Source organism: Sus scrofa, chromosome 13 (assembly GCF_054392235.1).
Source record: "Sus scrofa isolate SSC_HxYL_T2T_F1_AM1 chromosome 13, Sscrofa_HxYL_maternal_Yorkshire_Landrace_v2.0, whole genome shotgun sequence".
NCBI lineage: Eukaryota > Metazoa > Chordata > Mammalia > Artiodactyla > Suidae > Sus > Sus scrofa.
In genome coordinates this window covers 165,433,683-165,461,562 of record NC_139395.1, presented here as the reverse complement: position 1 = coordinate 165,461,562, position 27,880 = coordinate 165,433,683, and the positions used below count along the sequence as shown (strand labels likewise).

Here is a 27,880-nt window from a genome sequence, read left to right as displayed (position 1 = left end):
GGAAAAGAGAGGGGTATAGGATGACTCCAAAATACTTGGCCTGAGCAATGAGAAGAGCGAGTCATCATTCCCGTGACACTTCGGCGATACTGTGTGTGAAGACACCTGCCACAGCGCCATATAGGGGCTGGTCAGTACATGTTAATTCTCCTCAAAGGACTAAGGCCTGGTCTTAGTGTGGGGCAGTGGGCTGGAAATGATATTAATATGAGCTTTCATCAATAGAGAAAGCAGTCAGGGCTAAAATAGATGACATCTAGAATATGTAAGTTCTATGAAGTTCTTTAACACTTTGTACTCCCTGAAGGACAAGGGAGTGGGAAGGATAGACATGTTAATGGTGATTATACCTGTTGGAACTATAGCAGGAGACAAACTCACATTCCAGCTGGGTAAGTAAGGACAGTCTAATAAAGGGTCAGGAGAAGAAGCAGATTCCAAAACCGGAAGAGAAACTACCTAGAAATCAGCCCCTGATAGGAGACCTGGATTTGGTGGAACACAGTGGCCTGGTGTGGGGGGGAGTTTGGCTATGAATGCTCCCCCCAAAAAAACTAAGACCAAAAGCATTAGCCACCACCCAATGCTCTCCATAAAAGTTAATGGAGAGAAGAAAGGAAATAAAAAACAATTAATCAATATAAAGTCTAGCTTCTAATATCTCTGCCTCCATAGCTAGTCACAAGGCCTTGGTTGATGGAGTATCTTTCTCTCACCACCCACTTCATGGTCCCTACCCATTGCCAGCACCTCAGTTGGACAGGGGTTTTAGGAGAATGAAGGTTTCACTCATTCATTTCTATAGGATCTGAGTTTTTGGTGGCTCTGCCTTTCTTTATTTACTGAGGTTTTCAGTACTTAGGATTACAGGCAAATAAGAACTAAGAAGAGCTCCACTGACTCCCCTAAATGACTTCCTTTACTCTCGTTTGGAGCAACAACCTTATCTTTCTTTAAAATCAGAACCAATAACCCAGCCAGTACAGAATCCCCCTTCTTTGCCTATCGGATCATTCACATGAGAATCCCCAAAAGGTCAGGGGCAGCCCTAGTTTCCAATTCAAAGGCCCCATCCCTTGTATTCCTTACTAAATCTCCTCTGAGCATCAGGGACTTCATAATTTTGTTGCCCAAGGCAATGGGTTGGTACCAAAAAAGTCCTCAAATGTGTTATTTGATATAATAGTGAGAGGGGCTACACTTACCTCTACTTCTTAATTTCCAGACATGTGCAGTCTGGCTCTGGAACTGGCATATACTTCATCCTGTAGGACTTCATCCCAGTTTCCCAGGAGCCTATCTCCCAGATGCCGCCATACTGAACTTGTAGCAGAATCTATTATTGTTTCATCAAGCCAGGAGGTCCTATGTTCAGGAACACACAGTGAGACCAGTGAATTCTATGGAATAATCCCATTGTCATCCTTTCCATAAATAAAATGTAATCCTTACTCAGAAATGAGGTTATATGGGATTACCATGGTGATCATAAGTAAATCCACAAATGGTAATTCTGGAAGAGGTGCTTATGGGCCAAGAACTCAAAACTAAACTGGTAAATATGTCTGTACTTTTGCAGGCATAGAGCTGCCTTCTCCATGATGAAAAGTGTCTAAAATAATCAGCCTGCTATTAGGTGGCTGGCTGGTCCCCCATGGGGAATGCTGCCATGTCGGAGGCTTAGCTGTTGACCTCTGATTTTGGGAAGATGAGTATTCAACAATGGTATCAGGCAAACAGCCTTGGCGAGGAGAAGTACATATTGCTGATCCCTGTTCATATCTGCTGGCATCCCTTTATATGTGGGACCACTGAGCAAGTGGTGGAATGCCTGGGGATAGAGGATGATTGACATCTACAAAATGGGTCATTGTATTCTCCTGATTATTAAAAACTACCTCCACGGAGAATGACCTCTGCTAGACGTTTGTGTGGGGCAAGTATCTTCATATTCTGCGCCTTTTTCAAAAGGGGACATCGCCCATGCTGTCTCGCTTATCACTAGTTTTCAATCATTGGCCTAATCCATTAGCCACTGTTTGTAAATAAGTGTATGGCCATCATTTAGGTTGCCTTTAAACATTTTTTGTTTGTTTGTTTTTATGGCCACGCCCATGGCATATGGAGGTTACCAGACTAGGAGTCCAATCAGAGCTATTGCACCATCAGATCCGAGCCGCATTTGCGGCCTACGCCACAGCTCGTGGCAATGCCGGATCCTTAACCCACTGAGCAAGGCCAGAGATTGAACCCATAACTTCATGGTTCCGAGTCAGATTCATTTCCACTGTGCCACAATGGGAACTCCTGCCTTTTCTTTCAAATGCAGTGGAAAGCCCAAAGTTCATACCAAAGTTCTGCCCTCTGGGAGGATTTTCCTTCTCTGCTATTTGTCAGGGCCAATCCTAAATAGAACCATACTACAGGAGCTGTCCAGGAGTACCAGTACAACATGAAGATGGTTTTTCTTTCTTCATTAACTAATTGCAGAGACCTTCCCTTAAATGTGAGTGAGCTGGAAAGCAAGTCCATGGACTGAGGAGATGAATAACATTGGAGAGGAGCAGATCAGACATAACTCAAGTCCAGACAGAGATCACAAATCGTGTCACTGATCTGTATACAGGTTTGCCTTACTCTATTCTTACATGTACGTAGTTCTCTTTAGAGAATTCTTACTCTGTGTACATTGGACTTAAAAATTATATGATATTACACAAATGAGTCATATTTTTACATGATTTTCAACAGTCTTGCCAATTCAAGGTAAACTTAGCATCTTGTAAAAATGGTAATTTTTAGGGAGTTCCCTAGTGGCTCAGTAGGTTAAGGCCCTCCTCCATCATCTTGGGATTATTTGAGAGGGCAACTCCTTCTACTGAGGCTACTTAACAATTCCAAGAAATGCTGGGAGGAAAACACCAGTCTAGACATTCGTAGATATATCCTCAGCTGATCTAGGGCTTCCATTGCAATGTCTTTCACCTTTTTCCCCCAGCTTCAAAAAACAGGGCTCAGGGACTCAAACTGGGGGTGGGAGGTGGTTATATGCCTGGGTCTTTTCTTGGGGATATAGGTGGTTTCTATATGTAGTTCTGTCCCATCTTAATCTCCCTAAGGTTCTCCAGTACTGAAAGGCTCTTTCTTTGCTAAGGTGAAGAACTCCTATATAGTTAAACCCTCCATCTTATCTGACTAATGGTTTAAAGTGACTCTAGACTTCGTCATTATTATGTAAAACCAGTGTTTTATAATGGAAAAAAAAATCCTTATCTTGCTCAATAAATTCTAGCCCTCAAGAACACTGCTTCACCGTGGACCCAAGATGCTAGTTTTGAAACCCAAAGCTGAGAGGCGATCACTTTTTTCCACGGATGCAGGTACCCAACACCTGGGCTGGAAGATTATCAGGTACAAACATTATTTATAAGATTAGTTTAAAAATCTATTTACCACTGCAGTGTTGTATTGTCTCATGTCTCTCAGATTATATTTCTTTTTTAAACTTTACCAGTGGATATCTACTTGAGATGAGTATAGACTTAGCCTTTATTGGTCTCTCCCCTCTCTAGGAATCCTGTTTCTAGTTTGCCCCAGTGGTATTTAGAGACTTCACAGACTCCTTTGCTCATTCTTATCATTCTTCAAGCTTTGTATATTTTCATGTAAGCCTCCCTCACCGGAGTATTTCCCATAGGTAGTTTTCCTTAGTGTGTGTATAGAAGAAATCTACCTTTCTCATCTGGGTACTTTATGCATGTTCAGTCTCACAGTCCTCAGAGCACTAAATGCACCCATTATCTGATTCATTTTAATACTGGTGTTAATTCATTCTCTTTACTTATTCTAGTTGTGATTTTCCTTGTTCTTAGAATGAGTGATTTCATTGTGTCCTGGACATTATGTTAGGAAACATTTAAATGTTATTATAGTAGTAATTTTAAATCTGTTATTATAATAGTCAGTTACCCTGTTTAGGTTTAGCAAGCAGATGCTGGTGTATTTATGGGCTGTGGTTGCAATGAGAATTTGATTTTCAGAGCTTCTGCACTGATACCTTTGGTCTGCTTGGCACATATGGTGCCACAAGGGTTCCCCCTGGTTCCTGCCTGTTTTGCCTGAGGGAACGGTATTTTCTCCAGGCTGAGCCATTTGATGTGTAAAAGTGTGGGACAGTAGGCTTGAGTTGGACTATTTGTGGCAGAATCTCTCTGTTGCTTGGCCTTCTGCTGTCTCTGTGGGAGGGGCTGCTCAAATCCTGTGGAGACAAAAGTTTTCCCCTTGTTCACTCACTGTCAGTGAGGTTCCCAAATGATACTTTTTGCTGATGATGCTGGTCTTGCTCAGAGCTTCAGGGGAGCTCCCATTCACTCAGGATCTACCTAGGTCATCTGCTATCAGTGGGTTCAGGTTAGAAAATACTGAACCACCATGACTTTCTTTGTTGCTGTTTTGTTGTTGTTGCGTTTTTAGCTGTGCCCATGTAATGTAGAAGTTCCTGGGCTAGGGATCAAACTACAGCACAGTAGTGACAAACCCAGTCCTTAACCTTTGGGGCCACAAGAGAATTCCATTTCCATGATCATCTTCTGTTAGGAGGAAGTTATAAGACACTCTGCCACCATGAATCGCTCCTCCAGCTCTGGGGTCCCTAACTAGTTTGGCTTCCTCTTTCCACCATTCAGAGCTCTTCTTTGGTTGCCTCTTGCATTATTCCCAGGCTTAATAGTTGTACTTAGCAGAGAGAAATGGGTCTATACTGTACTATCTGGACCATAAGTACCACCTATATTTTCCCTCCTTTTTTGGGTGCCCTTTCTTTTTCACTTTTATTTTTTCTAATTGAATCTTCACCCTTTATCTTCTTCCCGTGACTGCCTAGCAAAATCTGTACATTATGAACAGACTGATACTGTTCTTTTAAAACTATGTTTACAATTATTGAAATGTATAAATGGGATTTGGAAAAAAAGCCAGTCAAAAGCTATTCCTAATTTATTGAGGATTTTTTTCCTGAAGAGATGGCTAATAGTTTTCCCCCACAGAAAAGATGCAGATGTTTAAGTTTTCAAAGATGAGTGTCCCCCCACCCCAGATGAATCCGAGGTGAGTTTGTGTTGGTTATCATGTCCAAGCCAGAAGAAGATTTAGACTTATTAAGTGACATGGATATTTAAACAATAGGAACTAGACCTCCACTCTTCTGTCTAGGTCTTTGGAGGAAATAAGCCAATGATGGCTAAACTCTCCACTTTTAATATAACCTGGAATGGAGGATCTGTGAGGAGGTAGCATTGGACTGATGCTCAGGCATGCACATGATGAGAGAGAGAAGGATGGACAAGCACTATAAAAGATCTGAGAGTAGATCAAAGACCTCAGACCCAAACCTATTCTCCACTTCTTCTCAGTATGAGAGAGACAGGTACTTTAGCAGTGGAAACTTTGTCTAGATGCTGCTAACAATGATGCCTAAATTGTACTTTTCAAAGAACAATGTCCTAAACCACAGACTAGTATCTGGTTTTTCCATGACAGAAGAGAGACATAGAATATCAGCTTTTGGTAAGACTCTAGGATCAGACGTCAGCTTTCTTTATACATGAAAAAAATTTGAATTTAGTTCAATTTTTTTTTTTGCTTCCAGAAAGCCCTGATCTGAAACATTATTTTCTTCCTAGGCATTCAAAGAAGTCAGCTTTCAGATGAAAATTTAAGAAATGACTCCATTAATTCAATGGGTGGGGAAACTGGGAAAGCTGGGAACTAGCTATCATTAGTGAGAGCAAAAATGTGTTGATTAAATAACTCAAAAAATGTTACATCAGTAAATCCTTTTAATGTCTTCATAAATCATGTGTGTGTGTTTTATATAATTAAGAGTTTATTATTATGGATATTAGGACTTAAAGACTCTACTTTTTTTGCTTTCTTTTTTTTTTAATAATGATTTTTATTTTTTTCTATTATAGCTGATTTACAGTGTTCTGTCAATTTTCTCCTGAACAGCAAGGTGACCTAGTTGCACATACATGTATACATTCTTTTTTCTCACATTATCATGAGACCAGACATGGTTCCCAGTGCTATACAGCAGGATCCCATTGCTTATCCATTCCAAAGGCTATAGTTTGCTTCTATTAACCCCAAGTTCCCAGTCCCTCCCAGTCCCACCCCCTTCCTCTTGGCAACAACAAGCCTGTTCTCCATGCCCATGATTTCCTTTTCTGTGGAAATACTTTACTCTTAAGGAGAGCAATTCTATTGGAAGACCACACCCAATGTAGTTTACCAAGGTGTGTTTTTCTCTGGAAATGTGAAATTTTACACAATCGATAACAATTAATGTGTTACACACCACTAGATGTGGTGAGTGACTCACACAACCTGTGCTTATCTTATTAACCATAAATCTCTGGTGCTAGTTGCTTACATAAGATAAGCATGTAATTAGGTGGTACACTGAGTCCCTCCCTTGTGAAACCTGTTTGTCTGTCCTAATCCTGCCAGCAATATGCCAGTGAGGGCTTCACAAATTTTTTTTTTTTTTTCTCTCTCAGGGCTTTCCATAATGAATGAAAACTCTAAGCATCACTCTAATGATTTTTCTTGAAAACCAACTCTCAGACTGGAGTGGGAGGAAATCTACCATTTTTCATCTAAGCACCTCCATCTCAGGCAGTCTTCAGCTTCTTATCCTTCTCAGTCCTTCTCTCCTGACACCCCCACAAATGCACCCTCACATGCTCATCATTTCCACCACTTACTCCTCAGCTATATCTGACTAACAGAGAAAACTCTTTGCCCCCTTCCCCTCCAAGGCCGAGCTCCAAAGTAAATAGTGAAAGCTCTGCCTTGGTAATTTTTCTATCTTAGTTTCTACTGTCTCTCCCATTATACAAATGATACTGTTTGGTAAGGCTCAGAGTAGGACCACTGCTATGAGAGTGTGTATTTAATTAGGACACTCTCCAAATTAAGCCCCTGATAGTGTTTGGAGCAGAAAGGATAAGGACATTTGAAGAAAGGGAGTTTTCTTAGCATCTCTCAAATTACATCACAAAACATCCAAATAGCAATTATTGCTCAGACAGGTACTGTCACTGTGGAGTTATAGAACTGTTTCCTTGTCTTCTCAGTCTATTTAGGGCCTTAAAGGAGTTTCTATTCAAAATCAGGGTCCTTCTCTTCTATCTTAACTCCATTCACTAAGGAAGTATGTCCAAATCTTAGTACTAATGTAAGCTTTCCCTTATAGATTATGTGATTTGAATTTTCTTCTATTTGGGATTTTCCAAAGAAATATAACAATCCCTCTCACTTAAATAAGAGAAGGTTTATTTAACTAAAATAATGCTTAATACCTCAAAAAATAGTTTATGTGGTGCTAAAGATAAGCACCCAATGATGGCTTACTAGATTACCAATGTCTTCCAAAATGGTCCATGTTATATTTTCTACTGCATAAATATGCAGAAGCTCTGGCTTCTGAAATTCAGGGAGCATACAAATAAATGAAAACTTTTCTGCAAAAATCAGGAAAAAGGCAAGGATGTCCTCTCTTACCACTGCTTTTTAAACATTGTGCTGAAAGTCCTCCTTGAATGGGAGGAAGTGGGAGGGACTGGGACCTTGGGGTAAAGAGATGCAGAATGCTGCCCTCGGGATTGATTAGCAATGGGATCCTGCTGTGTAGCACTGGGAACTGTGTCTAGTCACTTATGATGGAACACGTAAAGTGAAAAAAAAGAATGTATACATGTAAGTGTAACTGGGTCACCATGCTGTACAGTAGAAAAAAGTATACATATAAATAAAAGATTAAAAAAGTACCATTTTTGTTAGCATCAAAGAATTTAAATTCTTAGGTATAAAGCTAATAAAATAGTAGCAATTGTCTTTGTCTGTTTTAACAAACTACCATAGACTGGGTAGCTTACAAACAACAGGTATTTAGTACTTAAGAGTTTTAGAGGCTGGAATTCCAACACTGGGGTGCTAGAATGGTTGAGTTGTGACGAGAGCCATCTTATAGGTTATATAGACTGCTAACTTCTCTTTATATTCTCTCATGGAGGAAAGCAGAGATAGGAAGAAAGTTTTTTTTTTTCTTATGGCTTTTTATAAGGGCATTAATCCCAATTATGAAAGTTTCCCCCTTCTGATCTCATCTAATTACCTCATCAAATCTCCACCTCCTAATACCATCACATTGAGGAGTAAAAATTTTGAGGGTGATATAAGAATTCAGTCCATAGCAAAGGTTTATATAAGGAAAACTATAAAACTCTGATGAAAAATATTAAAGAAGTAATAAATAAACAGGGACATATTTCATGTCCATAAATAGGAAAACTCAGTATTGTTAAGATGAGTGTTCCTTCCAGCTTTATCTATAGATTCAACACAATCCCATAAAATACCAGCAAGTAGTTTTGTAGATATAAACAAACTTAATTATATGGAGATGCAAAAGACTCAGAATGCCCAAATAGATATTAATTGAGAACAAAGCCAAAGGACTGACACCACTCAACTTCAAGACTTACTATACAGCTATAGTAATCAAGACAATGAGGTATTTGCAAAAGAATAGGGCAACAGATTGTTAGACCAGAATAGAGAGAGCAAAACAGACCTACATAAATATAGTCAACTGATCTTTGACAAACAAGTTAAGGCAATATAACGGAGAAAAAAAATAGTGTTTACAACAAGCGATGCTAGAACAACTGGACATCCACATGCAAAATAATAAATCTAAACACAGTCCTTATACTTTTCACAAAAATTAACTCAAAATAGATCATAGATCTAAATGTAAATTGCAACACTATAAAATTCCTCATAGATAACATAGGAGAACATCTGGATGACCTTGGGTATGGTGGTAACTTTTTAGATATATTAAAATTAAAAACTTCTGCTCTGTGAAAAATGATATCAGGAGAATGAAAAGATAAGCCATGGCTGGGAGAAAATACTTGCAAAATACATATTTGATAAAGGATTGTTATCTGAAATATATTTTTTAAAAACTCTTAAAACTCAACAATAAGAAAGTAAACAACCAATTGAAAAATGATCCAACAACATGAATATCACTTCACCAAAGAAGATATACAGATGGCAAGTGAGTATATGAAAAGATATTTCACGTCATATGTCACTGAGGAATTTCCAGTTAAAACAACAATGGAAAATCACTATATATCTTTTAGAAAGGCCGATAGCCAGAACACTGACAACATCAAATGCTCGTGAGGATGTGGGGTAACAGGAACTCTCAATCATCACAGATAGGGATTCAAAATGGTACAGCTACTTTGGAAGGTAGTTTGGTGGTTTCTTACAAAACTAAATATACTCTTACCATATGACCTAGCAATTATGCTCCTTGGTACTTATCCAGAGGAGTTGATAGTGTATGTCCACACTCAAACCTGCACATGGGTGTTTTTAGTAGCTTTATTTATAATTGTCAAAACTTGGAAGCAACAAAGATGTTCCAAGATGCTGAATAAATAAACTGTAGTACATCTAGACAATGGAATATTAATCAGTGCTAAAAAGAAATGAGCTATGAAGCCATGATGACATATTAAATGCATATTACTAAATGAAAGAAGCCAATGTGGAAAGGTAAAATACTGTATGATTCTAATTATCTGACATTCTGGAAAAGACAAAATTGTGGGAGATAGGAAAAGATCATGGGTTCCCAAGGGTTGGGGGAAGGAATGATAAATAGGTAGACCACAGAGTATTTTTAAGAGCAGTGAAACTATTCTGTATACTACAATGCTGGATATATGTCATTTTAACATTTTTCAAAACACACTGACTGTACAACACCAATAATGTAGACTAAGAACTTTGAATGCAAGTTCATTGATTATAGCAAATGACCACTGTGGTGAAGGATTGTCTATAGAAGAGGATTATTTGTCTGTGGGAACAGTGGGCATATGGGAACTCTCTGAAATATCCTCTTAATTTCACTGTGAACCTAAAACTGTTCTAAAAAATAAAATTCTTTGATTTAAAAAAATTGTGAATGATACTATTCTAGGTACCCAAAGGGAAACATGTGAAGTATACGTAGGGTGTATTCAGCATTTAAATAGATATTATAGAGAACTAAATGCACACACACATGCACACATATTTTTGGCTTTAATTTCCTTTTACTGTTTCCTGTCTTGGATACTCTACCTCCCCAATCTCATCTCATAAATAATAATTATCAAAAATCACTGAATAATATATAGATTTCTGAAAAACTTCCTAGTCTCTTCATAATCATGGTATTTTAGGAATTTGGGGAGTAAAAATAAAGCAGCCTTGTTTGTGGGATTTCTTTTCCTTGTAGGATATTGCTACAATTTTTCTCTTCCAAAGGCGAAAGTTCAGGAAATATTTAGTATGTTCTGGCTTTACCAGCATCATGAACAAAGAAAATTTTGTGCTGGGTTACACGATAAGATCAGTAATATAGACCATTAAAGATATTGGTCATTAAATGTATATTTTTCAATGGAGTCTTCGACAGAAATAAAGCCAACTCTGTTTAAAAGAGTAACAAACTTCAAAGGCAAGACGTGTGGGGAGGAGAGCTTTACTGTGATGGTTTTAGTGGGGTAGAAGTGAGGAGGAGAGTGGGGAGCAGCACTGTAAGGTCTGACTTTGGATCCCATGCCAGGTCTGCTCCATTGCTGTTCCCACCCTACCATTAGAATGAAGATCTGAACACCAGTCATACTTCTCTAGTTCTTCCGAGAACAGAAAATATGGTGCCTGTTCAGTGGAACTATGACCTAAATCATTACACAGTCAATGATGTAAGGCACTCCCATTTGCAGGGAAAGCGTACCCAGAATTGTGAGGTCCATACTGGACCTGTGTGGAAAAGGATGGGAACATTGGATATTGGTTCCATTTTTTTCTTTTATCCACACTTCCAATAACTAGGAGTCTTTTATTTTATATTAAGTGCCAAGTGTAGAATTGATGAGAACTGCCTATAAATCATGGCCAGGGCTATATGATTCTCTAACAGTCAATGATTTATCTTTTTACCAGAGGAATTGAGAGCCAGTCAGCTTGGTACAAATCATTGCAGATTTTAAGAGGTAGACTCTGAGTGGTCATTGTGTGTTTACAGTCAGAAGCAGGTTCCTTGATGCTGGATCCCAAAGGCAGTAGAGTCAAGATTTCTCCCTGGGGAAGCTGTACACATTGTCAGTGGATGTCCCACTCCTGCCTCATGATTCTCTAGAGAAATCCTACATCGGTGACTGGCCCTGAAGATGCCAGAAAGCTACAGGAAGAACTACCAGCTGCCTTCGGCACTTGCCAATTTCTCTTTGTCTTCTCCAAAGACAAAAGACTCCTCCGTTCCTTCCTGGGTGTTTCACAGCACTGATCCATAGGTAAATACAACTCACGGACTCCTTTTTCATATCAGCGTAGGGTCCATTTCCAGGTCCATAACTAACTCTTGGGCCAACTGTTCTAACACATTGGATGGGGAGCTGTACCAAATGCCGTCCAGACAGTCTGACCCTGACTGTGGATGAGACTTCAGCTCTGAACTCTGCTCAGAGGATTTGAGATTCAGTTGCTACATATATTTTCCCCAGCTGTCCACTGCTTATAGTACAAAAATTGCTCACAATGTGACAAATGTCTCCCTGAGCTTGTGACTGTCCCTCCAAAGTCAATAAAAGTCTCAAGAGGTCAAAACATCAGAAAGCCAAAAGCCATGGTTAATAGACACTTTTTTACATGTGGTCAGTTTTCTTGCCATTCCCTTTAGGGAAGGAGCCTGACAGGTAACTCCTTTTTGTACTACTGCAGTGTCCAGCCTGGGAATTCCTACATGATGTCTTAGCTCAACAGGATTAGGTATAGGAGTTCCCATCGTGGCGCAGTGGTTAACGAATCCGACTAGGAACCATGAGGTTGTGGGTTCGGTCCCTGCCCTTGCTCAGTGGGTTAACAATCCGGTGTTGCCGTGAGCTGTGGTGTAGGTCGCAGATGCAGCTTGGATCCCGCATTGCTGTGGCTCTGGCGTAGGCTGGTGGCTACAGCTCCGATTCAACCCCTAGCCTGGGAACCTCCATATGCTGAGGGAGCGGCCCAAGAAATAGCAAAAATGACAAACAAACAAACAAACAAAAAAAAAAAAACAGTATTAGGTACAGTCTTCATCCCTCCATCACCAGAAGCTCCAAGAACCCATAAGCCATAGAGAAGGCAGGGACTTTGGGATGAATCTTCCAGACAGATGTTGTTATCTGGGAATGGCTGGAGAATGGGGTAGGATTTGGAGCAGAATTGAACATGGAAGATATGTGTCCCCATGCAACCCTGGAGACTCAATGATAGGCAAATTCAATGAGGTTTCATCTTTCCTGAACCACATGTTCCACTAGGGGAAATAATTAATACACTGACAGATAAATACATACTATGATTTCAGCACAGAGAAGCATTATGAAGAAAGACAAGAGACAGAGCCTTCTTCTCTGAAAAATATTGTTTGATCTTGGGTGTGGGGAACCATATAACTATCTGGAGGTCACAGAGTAGGAAGGCCCTGAGGTGGGAGGGTGGCCACAACTTATGGGAGCACCTAGAACGCAGGTGTATCCAGGAAAAAGCAAGCAAAGAATCAGAAACAAAGCAAGCAAATATATAACCACTGAGTACATGCGGGGTTTTCTTGGCCATGATACTTAGGATTTTATTTTATGTGTAATGAGAAATCATTGGAATGTATACTTTGGACAGGAAGGTGATATTATTTAGTTCATATTTTTAAAGACTCACTCTATTTACCATAAATAGGAGTATTAAGTTGTTACAATGGTTAACAGTACCCAACTGAACAAGGCATTTATAACAAATTTTGATAAATAATAATAAACACAAATGGTACCTTTTGCAAATGTGTTTCTTAAACAAGAAAGATGGGGTAATTTTGGAAATGTGTTTCTTAAATGAGATGGAGATGATTTTTTTCCAAGTAGTTTATATGCCCATGAATGAAGAATCCTAGATAAATTTAAAACTGATTATATTCCTAGTTTTCTTTTCATAGTTATGAGTTAAGATACCTACTCCTCATAATTAAGCAGGTAGAAAGGGAAAAGTTTTTACTGTAGTAACGTTGTTCAATTTTTTTGAATTCCTTTTGAGTTATTTGTTAAAAATCTCACTGCAACTTGTTATTAAAATTATTTTTGATGATCTATCAGGTGGTAACTGTATTATGCCCTCCTTCAACATTATGTCATAAACTGGAAGCCTCTCAACTTGTAAAAGGACTTGTTTGGTCATTGGCTCACTTAACCTTGGTGTCAATATTTTGAATCCTTCCTTTGGCATTCTGCAGATTTTTATATCCCAGGGCAATGAATCAAGGTAAAGTTCAATGACAAGGAAGGGCTGGGTTTCCTTCTGTTATGGGGGAGAAAACAATGGCAAATCATCATCTTGATCAAAGAGGCTCTCTGGAACCTAAGTCTAGGAAAGAGAATAGTCAGAAATCTGGAAATTGCTTCTTTTAAAGCTGTGCTTGCCTGCCTACATGCTGGAAAGTCTGTCTCCCCACTCTTCTATTGTTGGTGAGCTTTGTAAGGACATGTGTGCCATTTCATTTCTCTGCATCTCTAAGGCCAAGCAAAGTGTCTGGCATAGAGTTGATATCCTTTCATTAAATAATGAGGGAACTAGGGGGCTGGAGTGTCAATCCCTCCATATTTTTTCCTAATTCTTGCTGAGATGGAGTGATTGAGATGCAGGAAACATTTTCCGGCTAGAGGAGTCCCAAGCCGTGGGTGATAATATAAAAAATACAAATGCAGAAAGATGCAAAAAAAATTTTATTACCCAAGAAGCAGAGTTGTAACAAATAAAAGGGATAGTTTGAGTCAGTTTTTCTGGTTGGGATCATGGTTTCAATATAGTAACTGTCAGACAATTAGATTTTCATTCTCCTCCCTCTCATGTCAGGCGGCAGCAGCGGGCAGCGGTCCAGTCTGCTGTGTTGCACTGGCAGTGGCATGTGGTTTCATGCTGGACATCCCAGGAACCACAGGCATAGCCACAAGCACAGCCAGTGACAACGGTCCCTGCATGAGCACACAAGATGTAGACATTAGAAGAACTCTTTGATTTTGATCACCCCATAATCATCTTTCATCCCTATTCATCCCAGAGGTAGATCTATTTTTGTGGGGTCTAAAATGAATTCAATTTTGAAGGTCCTTTTTTAAGGAAAAAATATAAAACTACTAAAAAAAATTAAGTATAGGGTCACAGAAGAGACCTGTGAAAGTAAGGGCCCTGGGAATTTATGTTACCTTAGATTCATGATAAATTCACCTCTATCTTGGCCCTTAACCACCAAAATAGGAGAACAGACCGAGGGAGATGAAGGCAGGGGGAGTGGTAGTGACATGACCATAGCAGGGCTTTGAAAAAAGGAAGGGCTGGCATATGTGACCACGAAAGGAGGGTGGGAAAGGAAGAGGCAGAAACCCAAGATCCCTCAGCAGAATCCTTAAAGGAAATGAGAATGGGAAGGGAGATCTGGGAACAGAGAGTTATGAGTCAGTCCCAGGATAATACAAACATGGGGGGGGGGTGCTGGGGATGGACAGGGGAGGGCACAGGGTATCATACTTGCCATTCCTCCCTGAAGTGTTACTCACCTGCAGGGCAGGAAGACAGTTTGCCTGAGTTTTTGACACTGAAACATGAGATCCTCTTTCTTGGAGCAGAGGGATTGAGCTCTGAGTAGGACAGAAGAAGGGATATCGCTCATAATCTCTGTCATCCATAATCCCCTTTCAAGTCCCCTTCTACCTTAGGGGTGCTACTGTGTCCATAATCAGACTGCTCACTAGCTTGTAAGGTTTATGATCAGGGTTATTCCCCCATCCCCTTCCCCATCCACCTGACCCCATTCAGTTACCTAGACGATTGAGAGCATCCTTTATCTTTTTGTCCACAAGGGAGTCTAAGGAACACTGAGAACCCCTTGCGATTATCAACTGAAGAAGGAGGATGAGGATAAGAAGGAAGCAAGAAGTTGGCTTCATCCTATAGAAAGGCAGCGTCCTGAACCTGGGAGGAAAGACAGAAAGAAACTGAGATCTCAGAGTTCAGTGTTGCTGGGAAGGAAAGAAGTGAATGTGGCGTCTCAAGAGAGGAGAGGTGCAGGGACATCAGTGTCAGAATGGAGGAGCCCGGAGCTCTCTAAGCAGTTTTGAGAATCGGGGAGGGTGGCTGCAGAGCAGGTTCACTTACCAAAAGGGTTAGAAAAGGTCTGCAAAGACTGGTCAGGAAGGGATGTTTTATACCACCTGGTATTGACCTGGGAACCCCTTAAAGCACAAGCATACACCCACATACAAACACACTCCCCAGTAAATTTTCAAAGAATTGCCCCTTGGAGTGTGGCATGCAAACATGATAAACTTCAGTGTGACCAAGATAAGCAACAACTGCCTTTATGCTGGTTCTCTGCCTCCTGCCTTTCTGTACTTTCCTCTCTATTCTTCTGATAAGGCCAGCACCTGTGTCATCTGTTGAGTGCCACATATTATAGGACTCTTATTTAATCCTTCATAGGGAAGAGGTGACTTTAAAATCTGTTGAGTTAGGGCCATATTTACCACCTGTTTAGACATCGTTTTATTGTTCTTGCCTAATCCCACCTGTAGGAAAGTAACAGCCTGACCTCCATTGGTTTACAAACAAAGGAGTTTTCTATTTACTTAACCAGAAGCATGATGCTTGATGCCAGACTTCTTTTGGAAGCTCAACAGAGTCATTACCAGCCTGATCTTTCCCTCTTTTTCTCTACCATCCTCAGTTCAGTGGCTCTTCATCCTTGATCTTGTGTCCTCATGGTCATAAGTTCAGGTATCATATCCTCGACTGAGACCCTGATCAGGAAGGAAGAATTAGGGTAAGCTTTACCCTAACTCACCTTGAGTCTTTACCCATTCACTTTGAGGTTTTGCATTTTTTATTTTATTTATTTTTATAGGTTTTGATCAAATTTATGTTTTATTTTTTTGCTTTTTAGGACCACACCTGCAGCATATGGAAGTTCCCAGGCTAGGGGTTGAATCAGAGCTACGGTTGATGGACTACACCACAACAACAGCAACTCAGAATCCAAGCTACATCTGTGACCTACATCACAGCTCATGGCAACACCAGATCCTTAACACACTGAGTGAGGCCAGGGATTGAACCTGCATCCTCATGGATGCTACTAAGGTTCATAACCCACTAAGCCATGATGGGAACTCCTGCATTTTTATTTTAGAAGCAAGACTTTCCTCTAGAAGATCAAGGTTTCCCCTTCACTTTATTACTAAGTTCCGGTCACATGACTTTCTTTCCCACTATGTGTGGCTAAGAAGTTGATCAGGGCTCCACAATCCCTTATTCAAGATCACTGGGCCAAGATATATTTCAGAACTCAAATTTTTTCATATTTTAGAAGGTAAGAGAGTGAAAATTCTATAGATTATGCTATACTTCTTACCAGGAATCTAGGGTAAAATCCTATAATGAAACAAATTAATATGTCTGCAGCAATATGTATGAATAGTCACAAAACATGAAATAAAGACCATGAATAGTTTGACACAAGGGCATACCAGGTTTTGCTGCTAAATGGGTTAGTCTCAAACTTAAGGAAAGACTTTTAGGTTTTTAGAACCTTTTAGATTTTGGAATAGTGAGTGAAAAGGTAAAGACTCATATACGGCCAAGAAGAGCAGGAGTGCTAGGATTTATCCTCTGGGATGGGGCACATGGTTACCCTGACTGAATCCCATAGTTCAAGGACAAGATGAAGAAGCAGAAAACGTCTGTTGGATGACCATTACTGGAGGAAGTCAGGTGGGGAAGGCTGGGTCTCCTTCTCCTGTGGACCACCTCACTGCCCCCTTCCCTAGAAATGCCCTCCAGTGGACAGCTTATTCTTTTGCACATCTCTCTCTGGCAACTTTGCCTTTTGTTGGCATCTCCAAGGCCCATTCTCAAAGATGATTCCTAATTACCAGATAGGAGTTTTAGGAAAGGAAGGAGTTATAGCAAGATAGCATACTCTTGGATTTGGCATAGAAGTTTGGTAGATTAATTCATTTGTTAATTCAATGACTATTTATGGACCTTCTCGTCTACCAACTCTAGCTCTGGCATTTCAGCAGTGGGCAACAGAGACAAGGTCCTTGATCTCTTGAGACAACATTATAACATGGGAGATAAATATATGTTGGATACTGGAAAATGCCTTGAAGAAAAATAAATCAATTTTTTTTCTTTTTAGGGCCATACCCACAGTATATGGAAGTTCCCAGGCTATAGGTCAAATTGGAACTGTAGCTGCTGACCTGCACCACAGACACAGCAATGCCAGATCCAAGCCAATCTGCAAGTTAAGTCGTAGCTTGCAGCAATGCTGGATCCTTAACCCACTGAGCAAAGCCAAGGATCAAACTCTCATCCTCATGGATACTAGCTGGGTTCTTAATCCACTGAGCCACAGTGGGAACGCCAAAAGAAGTCAATTTTAACCAATCTCAAAATAGGGATCCTATATAGACCTTGATTCGAAAAAAATAAAAATAAAAATTAGAATGCTATTAGGGAAATATGAATATTGACTAAATATTTGCTGATATGAATTATTATTTTAGAAATCATGGTGATATTGTGATCACTTTAAATACTTTGATCTTTTATGGATGCACACTGCAATATTTACGGAAAAAATCATGATGTCAGGAATTTGCTTCAAAATAAACTGTTAGAAGAGCTTGTGGATTTAGATGAATAAGATTGTCATGTATTGATTAATATTGAAGCTGGATATTGATATTATTCTATTTATGAATACGCTTGATGTTTTCTATAATAAAAAAACCTAAAAAAGCTATAAAGAAAGAAATTAAGGCAAGGCAATCGAGTGTTGCACAGATTGCAGTGTGTCCAGGGAAAGCATCTCAGAAAAGGTAACTTGTGAACAATGAGCTGGAGAAGTGTGAGTAAGTCATAGGAAAAGCTGGGGCAAGTGTTCCAGTCTGAGGAACGAACAAGAGCCCAAGGCAGTGAAGTGGCTGTTGTGGTGAAGGAATAGCAACAAAGGCAGTGTGGCTGGAGAGAATGAAGTTCCAAAGGGAAAGAGATGTCATAAAAGAAGGCTGGATTATACAGCTCATGTAAGCTGACGAAAAGGCTCTGGGTTTCGTTGTAAATTTGACAGGAAATTACTGGAGTGTTCTGCTCAGGGGAGTGACATGAGATGGTTTATGTTTTATAAAGCTTTCTAAGGCCACTATAGTGGAAAAGAGATTAAAGGGAAAACAGGTGAACAAGGCAAGCAGGCAGCAGATTTTTGCAAAGTTCTCAGTCTCAGATGTAGCCAAGGAAGGAATGAGGATTGGATGGTTTGGGGTTGTTATAGAGAGTTGAGCCTCTTTAGGGTTTCCTCATGGACTGGGCACGGGGCATAGGAGGAAGAGCAATGAAGGACTAAGGTTATGTTCTGAACAGCTTGTTGAAGATCAATGCCATTTACTGAAATGGATCCTGGGGGAAGAGGAGGTGTGGCAAAAAGCAGCAAATCATGTTTAATCATGATGAATTTAATGTGCTTATTAGACATCCAGATGGAGCTCTGGCCTTAGCAATTGGGAATACAAGTTTGGGTTTCGGGGAAAAGGTGAGAGTCAGCGATACAAATCTGAGAGTAATCAGTCCACACATGATGTAATAGCATAGATAAACTCTAATAGAAGAGAAATCAGATTTTTTTTTTAAGGGAATCAGGGAAAGAAAGCAACAGATTGGGAAGTGGATCACCAGAAGAAGATTGGCTTAAAGATATGAATGAAATTGCATTGACTAATGGGTTTGTTGAGAATGATAGGAAAAGAGAAGAAAGCAGAATCATGGGGGTACCCTTGGGTTAAAATGAGCCTGGGCTACGGGAGAGTGACCACCTTCTCTGGGTAACACATATGGTCACTGGCATGCCTGGCGTATTTGACATTCAAAGGCAATTATTAATATTTTTATCCCATTCATTTATTTTGAAGTTCATTAAAGAATCCCATCTAAAAGATTAAAAAATATGTATGGATAGTCACATAATTATGTCTTTGACATTTCAAGTATGGTGCAGGATTTCCTGAAGGCTATTTGGAGCCATTTACTTCACTGTGCTTTGGTTTATTTTTCTGTATTTTTTGACTGAATGGGTCCTCTGGATACTCTCCTCTCTCTAAGTCCATATTAGTATATTAATCATAGGGAGGCTGATATGCTTAATCGTCCTTAAAACAAAATACTAACTGTATTACCAAATACAGGTTCATTTATTTACATGTATAATAGTATATAATATAAAAATATAACATATCCGGGACATAGGGTTTTTTTTAATTACAAAAGGTCTTGGCTAGTCAAGGTATTCACATATAAGATCATATGTGAGTAGTCGACTTAAAATGGGAAAAAAAAATGTGTACAATTTTTGGACAATAGACCCTATGCTTGGAAGGAGCTCTTAGTTGTCAGGTGTTTTAGATCCTTTCTGATCCATTGCAGTCAACTAGGTCTTTGTAGTCAAATAATTTCATCTCTCATGTATAAAACAGAAGATAGAATTAGGATCACTGGGCTTCTTTTCTATTCACATACAACTAAGTGAAATTTGGAAAATTATTTATTGTCTAACATTTTTTGAATTGATATACAGAACTTTATAAGTTTAGGTAGTGGCAAAAGCTTTCATTTCTGACAGAGTAAGAGTTTAAAGTATAAAACTTATTAAATTTACCCAATGAAATCTATGTATCATAGCAATATGATAGCTACCACCCATTTTTAAAAATGCAAAAGTAAAGTTTGTATTAATAGAATATGGTTCCACTTATGTGGGCTGTGTAGAGTGGTCAGATTCATAGAGGCAGGAATAGAACGGTGGTGGTGAGGGCTTGCAGGAGGGGGACATCAGGAATTATTTAATGAGTATGGAGTTTCAGTTGTGTAAGATAAAGAGTTCTGGAGATTGATTGCACAGTAGTGTGAATGTACTTAACGTAACTGTACTGTAACACTTAAAAAATGGTTAAGGTGGTACATTTTACGTTATGTATATTTTGATACAATTTTTAAAAAATTAAAAATAGGTTTTAAAAAGTAAAATTATTTAATAATAAAAATTTACACTATTACTAGTTTCCTAAATTTATATTTCCATTTCCTTCCTCTACAGAATTTTATTTAAGACCTAATAGTAATTGGATGAAATTTATTACTTTTTCAAGATTTTTCTTTTCTTAAGGCAACATTGATCTATAACATTATGTAAGTTTCATGTATATGACAGACATGATCACCACCAAAAGTCTAGTTTTCATTCATGACCATATAGTTGACCCCTTTTCGTATTTTGTCCTCCCCACACCACCCTTCCCCCAGAAGGGATCATTCTTTAACATTCCCAACTCTTATATAACAAAAGCATTTCCAGTAATAATTATGTAATACTCAGAAATAATCATTATTTCTCTAGTTGTAAAACAAAAAGACCTATTAAAAAGTGCAAATGTCAGAGTTCCCACTATGTCACAATTGGTTAAGAATCTGATTGCAGCAGCTTGTGTCGCTATGGAGGCATGGGTTCAAACTCTGGCCTGGGGCAGTGGGTTAAAGGATTTAGTATTACTGCAGCTATGGTATAATTGCAGCTGTGGAGTGGGTTGCTGCTGTGGCTTGGATTCAATTTCTGACCTGGGGACTTCCATGTGCTACAAGTGTGGCCATAAAAAAAAGCGCAAATGTCAATTTTAAAGATGTTGTTTAAATTCATTATATTTTTGCGTGGATTAAAATTTGCACTTATCAAACAAAAATATTATACCTCTCAGTTTGCATACCCCAAATTTAAATATTAAGCACAATTAAATTCAGCATAACATATAGAATTGCCAAATTGATGTAATTCAAATTCTGTTAATTCATCTTAAAGATCACCAGGCTACTATTGCTTATTTAGCTTCTACTATTTAACTGCAGGAATACATAGTAGGATAGAAATTGTACACACACAAGCAAACCTGAATGTTTTAATTGTTACAAACTGACTTATAAATGAAGGCATATAGCTGAGGCCAAGTACAGGGGGCCCAAACGTATAACTGGATGTACTCTGAATTAACATCCATGTAGAATTCAGTGCTTGTTGAAAGATAAGTAATAAAAGTGTGCTAATTTGAAGCTTAGATAAATATTATTAAAACTCAACAATAACATCAGTGTTTTTAAGTCTAACAAATAATGTTTCGGAGGAGTATTTTAGTGTTGATATTATTTAGAAGCTTCTGTACATTGTGATAATAGAAATTGAATTGACTTTTACTCAGATTTGTTATTGCTTTTAAATTCGCTCTAGATGATGCACCCTGCTTCTTTCTTGAACTCCTATTCTTGGTAGTCACTGATTACAGCATTAAAAAATTGTCTGCAATCAGCCACTGCAAGGCAGTTTCCACCTCAGCCTTACTGGAAAGTGTTCAGAAAACCCTACACAGAGAACGTGGTAGAAGGGTTTTAGTTCTTTCAAAATCCATGATAAACTAAGTGGCATCTCTTAACATTCTTCTTCCTTAGAACTACTCTCTTCCAAAGAGTACACGTCTTTCCCAATGACCTAAAGGTGGAGTTACATTTTTCATCTCTTATCTCCTCTCCTCATCCAATTCTCCACTTATTGCTTTGCATTTAATTTTAGATAAAGTTGGAAAAGTTGATAGCATAGGACAAAGAATGCAGACATAAATCTGGGTAAAAGTAACTGGACAGTTGGGAAAAGTAAAAATAGGAAAGATGGGACTGGAGCAGGGTCATCTGCACAGGTTAAGGCAGAGCACTGTTTTCTTGTGACTTCCTTTATACATGGGAGCAAGGGCTTTCAGGGTGGAATGTAGAGCCCTAAAATGGCACAAAATACTCCATTGGATTTTAAGAAGTAGATAGCAGAGCTTCTAGTTTTATTTATTTTTCTCATTCTTTAACATTTTCTGTTTTGTATATATTTTAGAGTAAACATTATATATTACTACATGTTTATAGTTTTTAAATTGCATTATAATATATGCCTAATTTTTTTAAAAAGCTCATGGTGTATCTGAAAAAAAAAAATTAGGAGACCAAGAAAATCAAGAGCTACAGGAAGTTTACGGATCTCTCAAGTATAATAGAAAAAACTGTTTTTGTCTAGAGTTGGAGTGCTCTCTGATGAGGCATTAAGTGCTGCTATTTCATCATGTGAATTCATATACTTTAGCTACTACATAAGAAATCAGTCAAGTTGATATTAGATGTAAAAATTGAGATGCAGATAAAAACTGAGAGGCTGACTCATCCTGAATAGAGAGTAGTCATGGAATTGCTTGGAGGTAGGGCAAAATGTCTCTCAAGAATCATCTTGGAATCTGCTCAAAGTTTGCATAGGTACCTGATTGAGAATGCAGAGTTCTGCATCATTAAGCAGAGGGGAAAATTGGTTCTGTGAAACTTGATGAGTTGATGCTTTCAATTAGCTGTGAAACCATAAAGCCTCTCTGCTCATCAAGCTTCCAGTCAGGGGCAAGTTGGCTCTAAGACAAGAATTTGCATTCTGGTGGCCAAAAAAGAGTATCCTAGAATGGTTGAAAGAAATGATTTGTCCAAAGCTGTTGTCCCTTTGAATGCCAGAAATGTTAAATAAGGACAAATGTTATGTTCTTGGCATTATCTCTCGTCGAGTTAGTTGTGGTAACGCTTGGCTAACAGATTCAGCTAGGTGAGAGACAGAGGTACTGGGTGGAGAACGATTTCAGAGAGAGACACTGGGGAAGGAATAATGAAAGGAAAGAGTCTGGAGGAGAGGATAGAGACAAGGAAGTTAAAAGAAAGCGGATGAGCCTGGTAGAAGCTAGTGGAAGCACAAGTATGTGGAGTCTCCTGAAAATGGACAGTATTTCTGTGGAGTAGTTCAAAGATGACATAGGTCAGATCTGCATGGTCAGATTCACCCTGGGACTGGGTGCCATGGCCACTATCCACCCTCAGTGATCTCTTTCCCACATCTTATTCTGTCCGTGTCTGTGCATGTGCTGGCTAAAGAGAAGAAATGGAGGAGTCCAAGGCTCTGATTCAGGAAGGGGGAGATCCACAAGAGCTGCTGTGAAAGAAGAGAGATGTGGAGAAATTGCCCCATGCCTAAGAGGAGGCAGTAAAAGGTAATGGGTTGTCCAAGGTCTTTGGTAGGATCAGTCCTGCCATATTTCTTGGGGTGGATGCCCAGCCATCTGACTCTCCAATCGATGCTTTTTTGAAAGAGCCTCTGATTGTCTATCACTTAAATAGGGAGCAGGGTGAGGGGAGGTTCAGGCAGTTTGGGAGCCATGTGCTCTTTAATTCCTTAAAGTTGTAAGAGTAGAGCAGAACAGATCAAGGACAAACTGAGAGGCCTGATCATATCCTGTACCTCTATCTCTACCTCTCTATTTTGTTAGACAAAATCTAACACAAAATTTATTTTCATGTGCTTTAATTATACAAGTATTGTTGTGCTGCATGGTAACTGGTCATATATGGTAAGCAGCTAACATACATGATTTATAAATATGGATTTCTAGAGCCTAATTGGGCTTCTGGTTTTGCTGTCTACACATATGGCCACCTGGCTGTCAAATGTCTATCGTGATAGCATTTCCTAATACCAGGTTCTGTTTAATTCCTATCTTAATCTTTGGTTTAAAACTAACTGGTAAGTAATCTTCATGTATCCAGGAATAGAACATGGGTTGGGAAATATCTGGCTAGTTTTTGATTCACTCTACTCTTGAGATTCCTGGAATGCTGGACTGGGTCACGGGGAGAAGGGTGCCAGATTTACAAAGGGGCCAAAGAAGTTACTGAAGAAAAGGAAAAGAGCTTCCAACACACTCACCTTGAAACTCACACTCAAACTTGTTAGAATCTTAGGTCTGGAATCATACTTTTAGGATTTAGATGATTCTTTAGACTCAAAGTTTGAGGCTTAAGATAAGTGTGATTGAATTCCACTAACACGAAAGGACACTGAGATCCCACATGAGGGCCCATCAGGAAGAAGGAGGAAGTCTGGACCGGGTGCCCTGGGCTCTGCACCAGGGATTACAGGCACACAAGTGAGCCTAGAATCCTCTAGTATTGGTCATGATTTGATAACAAACAATGGAAGATTACTGACTGGGAGTGCTTAGGTTTAAGATTTGCTTTGGAACAAAGTTTTATTTCTGACTTGTTTATTCTTAGTAGTGAGACAAGCTTAATGCCACAAAATACTTGAAGTATAAAGGTTTCACCGTGGAAACATTGTAGGTCCATAGCCTAAGTAATCAGACACCAGCAGGTGTCTCTTCCCTTCCCAGTTGTTTCTTTTCTCTAATGTCTGATGCCTTATTAGATTTTAGGTTGCTTGGAAGGAAGAATCATTTCTTAATTCTTTGTATCTCCAGCACCCACAGTATATGACACAAGACAGGTGTCAGTTGGGGGTTAGTTGAATAAGTGAGCAGATGAATATTGACCTAAGAATTTATCTTTCTCTCTGGTTCTATCCTAAGTCAACTTGAGGGCCAAGCCAGAGTCTCTCATGCTGTTGATATATACATGAGATTTCAGGGCCTTTTGTCATTTTTTTAAGGACAGTCACTGAGTTTGGGTTGAAAGGGGTCAACCCTAGCTTTCCCCAGATGCAGTAATGGTTTGTCCAGTCTCCCTGGTTCTCATAGTACATGTTCTTCTTGTCTAACATTACATAGACATCCAGTCAACACTAATTTTTTAAATCTTCCTGATCTACCTCAGCTCATAAGATTATTTATAGATTTCTTTTTCTACCTCTCTTTGACTTATTTCCTAAGCAAATAACTCTTTTTCTTTCTCTTTCCCTCCCTCTCTCCTCTCCCTCATTTCTTTCTTTCTTTCTTTCTTTCTTTCTTTCTTTCTTTCTTTCTTTCTTTCTTTCTTTCTTTCTTTCTTTCTTTCTTCCTTTCTTTCTTCCTTCCTTCCTTTCCATCCTTCCTTTCTTTCTCCCTTTTTTTTTCTTTCTTTCTTCTTCTCTGCCCCATCAGTTCTGGTCTCTTCAATTAGTGAGCCGTAATTCTGATCACTTTTAAGCACTTGCATTTACAGCTAACTACTTGTCTATAGAAAAGAGACTAATATAATAACAATTATGAACAGATCTTTCCATTAAGATGTCTTAATTTCTCTCTTTGGTATTTCCAGGGGGAGGGACAAGCTGTAGACTGAATTGGTGAGAGAATGCAATGGCTGATGAAAAATGCAGAAAATGTTTAATGTTATTAATTAACAATGATATAAAAACTGAAATTTCTACGAATGTCAGCTTTTTTTTTTCTTTTCTTTTTATGTCCACACCCACAGAATATGGACGTTCCCAGGCCAGGGACTGAACTTAAGCTGAAGCTGAGACCTACACCACAGCTGCAGAAATGCCAAATCATTTAACTCACTGCACCAGGCCAGGGATAGAACCAGTGCCTCTGCAATGACCCAAGCCTCTGCAGTCAGATTCTAAACAGACTGCACCACAGCAGGAACTCCTGAATGTCAGTTTTTACCTCTCAGATTCTCCAGGATTAAGGAAAAAGGGAAAAACAGTAATTCCTCATAGTATTCTTCTGCTGAGAACATAAAATATTTATACATTTTTATGAGAAGTCATTTGGCAAAGTGTTTAAACATTTTAAAATATGTATTTCTTTTGACCCAGAAATTCCACTTTATGGGCTTAGGCTTTAAAAAAAAAAAGAGATATGCACAAAGACTTATATTCTTAAAATTCCTTACATTATTATTTATAGCAGTTAAACTATCCAAAATATTTAAATAAATTTTAGCATATTAAATACGTGAGATACTAGTTACATTATGAGAGTTTAGGGCATACTCTTAGATTATAAGTCAGGGCACAAAACAGAATGCACTTTTTGATCCAATATGATTGTGTGTAGAAAAATTCTGGGAGGGTCCACACTGGTCATGTTAACAGTCATTCTCTTCGGGTGGCAGGATTAAGAATGGTTTTTAAAATTTCCTTACTTATAATTATTGATACATTCTATTTTTTCTATAGTTAAAATGTTTTAGCTTCTTACTATTTTAAAAAGTGCCTATGATAGGTAGAGGTGAAGAGGGCTGCAACCAGCCCTCCAATTCCTGTGCATATGTCTCTTAGGCTTTGCTGTGCCTCCCTTCAAGAAATGAAGTCTGTTTCTGCACCTTGTTAACCTGATCTAAACTTGTGACCTGATTTGGCCAATGGATATAGCCAAAATAATGTTTTACAACCTTGGGGGTTAGGCCATTAGAAGCCTTGGAACTTCTATTTTGTTCCCCTGAAGTGCTGCCCTAAAACCAGCAGGTAAGGAAGACAGTCTAGCCTACTGGAGCATAAGAGGCCTCACAGAAGTGAACCAAGGTCCCCTAGCCAATAGCCAGGACCAACTACCAGACATCAGCGAAGGTTTCAGGGACCTTCTGGGACAATCGTCTCTCCAACCAAATGCAGCAAAATCAGTCCCAAATGAGGCCAGCAGAGGAACCCTCCCATCAACCCCCAGAATATGAGAAATAGTAAATCATTGTTTCAAGCAATAGTTTTGGGTGTTACTCAGAAACAGATGATTAAAACAGCAACATAAACTTTTTTTTGCTTTTTTTTTTTTTTTTTTTTTTTTGCTTTTAAGGCCACACCTAAGGCATATGGAAGTTCCCAGACTAGGAGTTGAATTGGAGCTGCGGCTGCCAGCCTATACCACAGCCACAGCAACTCAGGATCCAAGCTGCATCCACAACCTACATCACAGTTCACCACAAGGCTGATCCTTAACCCACTGAGCAAGGCCAGGGATCGAACCCACATCCTCATGGATACTAGTCAGATTCATTTCTACTGTGCCATAACAGGAACTCCCACAACATAAACATTAATTTAAAAAAGAGTCATAGGCTAGCTATGGTTGTCAATCTAGTTTCCAAGGAGCTCAAAAACGTTCCCTCGGATGGTTAAATGGAAGCTTTATGGCCGCGGTGAGAGTTTACAAATTTGGAAGATTGTCTGGTGAGAAGAGATGGCTGTTGTCTACAGTGGGTCAGCAAATAGGAGTAGGTTTTTGTGTGTGTGAAGCTTTTCCTCATTGAAAACTCACAATTCCTCCAAAACATCTGCAGATGGCTCAGAAAGGACCCCCGCTGTCTGTCAGCAGTGTCCTTGGATCCTCTTTCCTGTAGGCACTGCAGGAGCAAGTGCTTGGCTGCCTTCCCTTGTCTCCTCCAGCACTTTCTTACCAGTGGGATCTCCAGGGGTAGAGGACTTTGGAGGGATCCCTACTACATTTAAACATATTCTCAAAACCTTTATCTTTTTGTCTAGTATAATGAGAGCATTTTCAGGAATACTGAGTAGAAATGGTACAAAGATCTCTGTTAATTCTTTCCTCTGAAGTCTCATTGGGGAAATTTCCAAGATATCTTCCCAACACTCCACTCCCTAGTGATCCACATATCACCATAGGAATGAAAACTTGAGGATGAGGCTCATGAGTCTGTGCTCAGATGTCAGCCCAAATTCAGAGGGTTAGAAATACCAGGCCCCTTGGGGAGGATCAAATTATAATCCATCATCCAAGAGACAACTCAGGCTATGACCGAAACAGTTGTTGTAGCTTATCTCCAGTCACAAATGAATGACCTTGTAGGAACAGAGCTGCGACTGAACCCAGCT

At 39.2% G+C, this 27,880-nt stretch overlaps 1 protein-coding gene and 1 long non-coding RNA gene across 3 annotated transcripts; one reads left to right on the top strand and one right to left on the bottom strand.

Moving 5' to 3' along the window:
• Positions 1-286: 286 nt before the first annotated feature.
• LOC146397744 (uncharacterized) lies at positions 287-26,003 on the top strand. Its single transcript, XR_014824878.1, has 4 exons — positions 287-2,626; positions 3,293-3,411; positions 23,206-23,321; positions 25,519-26,003. It is a non-coding gene; the product is annotated as an uncharacterized LOC146397744 (long non-coding RNA).
• RETNLB (resistin like beta) lies at positions 13,872-15,323 on the bottom strand. 2 transcript variants are annotated; one of them, XM_005670236.4, is made up of 4 exons: positions 15,319-15,323; positions 14,984-15,135; positions 14,721-14,801; positions 13,872-14,138 (listed from the first exon to the last, which is right to left on the bottom strand). In XM_005670236.4, the coding sequence occupies exons 2-4, from the start codon at positions 15,108-15,110 to the stop codon at positions 14,011-14,013; spliced, it is 336 nt and encodes a 111-aa protein (XP_005670293.1). In that variant the 5' UTR covers positions 15,111-15,135; positions 15,319-15,323; the 3' UTR covers positions 13,872-14,010. The 2 variants fall into 2 exon arrangements, with proteins under 2 accessions (XP_005670293.1, NP_001096680.1); NM_001103210.1 differs by lacking the exon at positions 15,319-15,323 and having other exon boundaries at positions 13,945-14,138; positions 14,984-15,111.
• Positions 26,004-27,880: the final 1,877 nt, after the last annotated feature.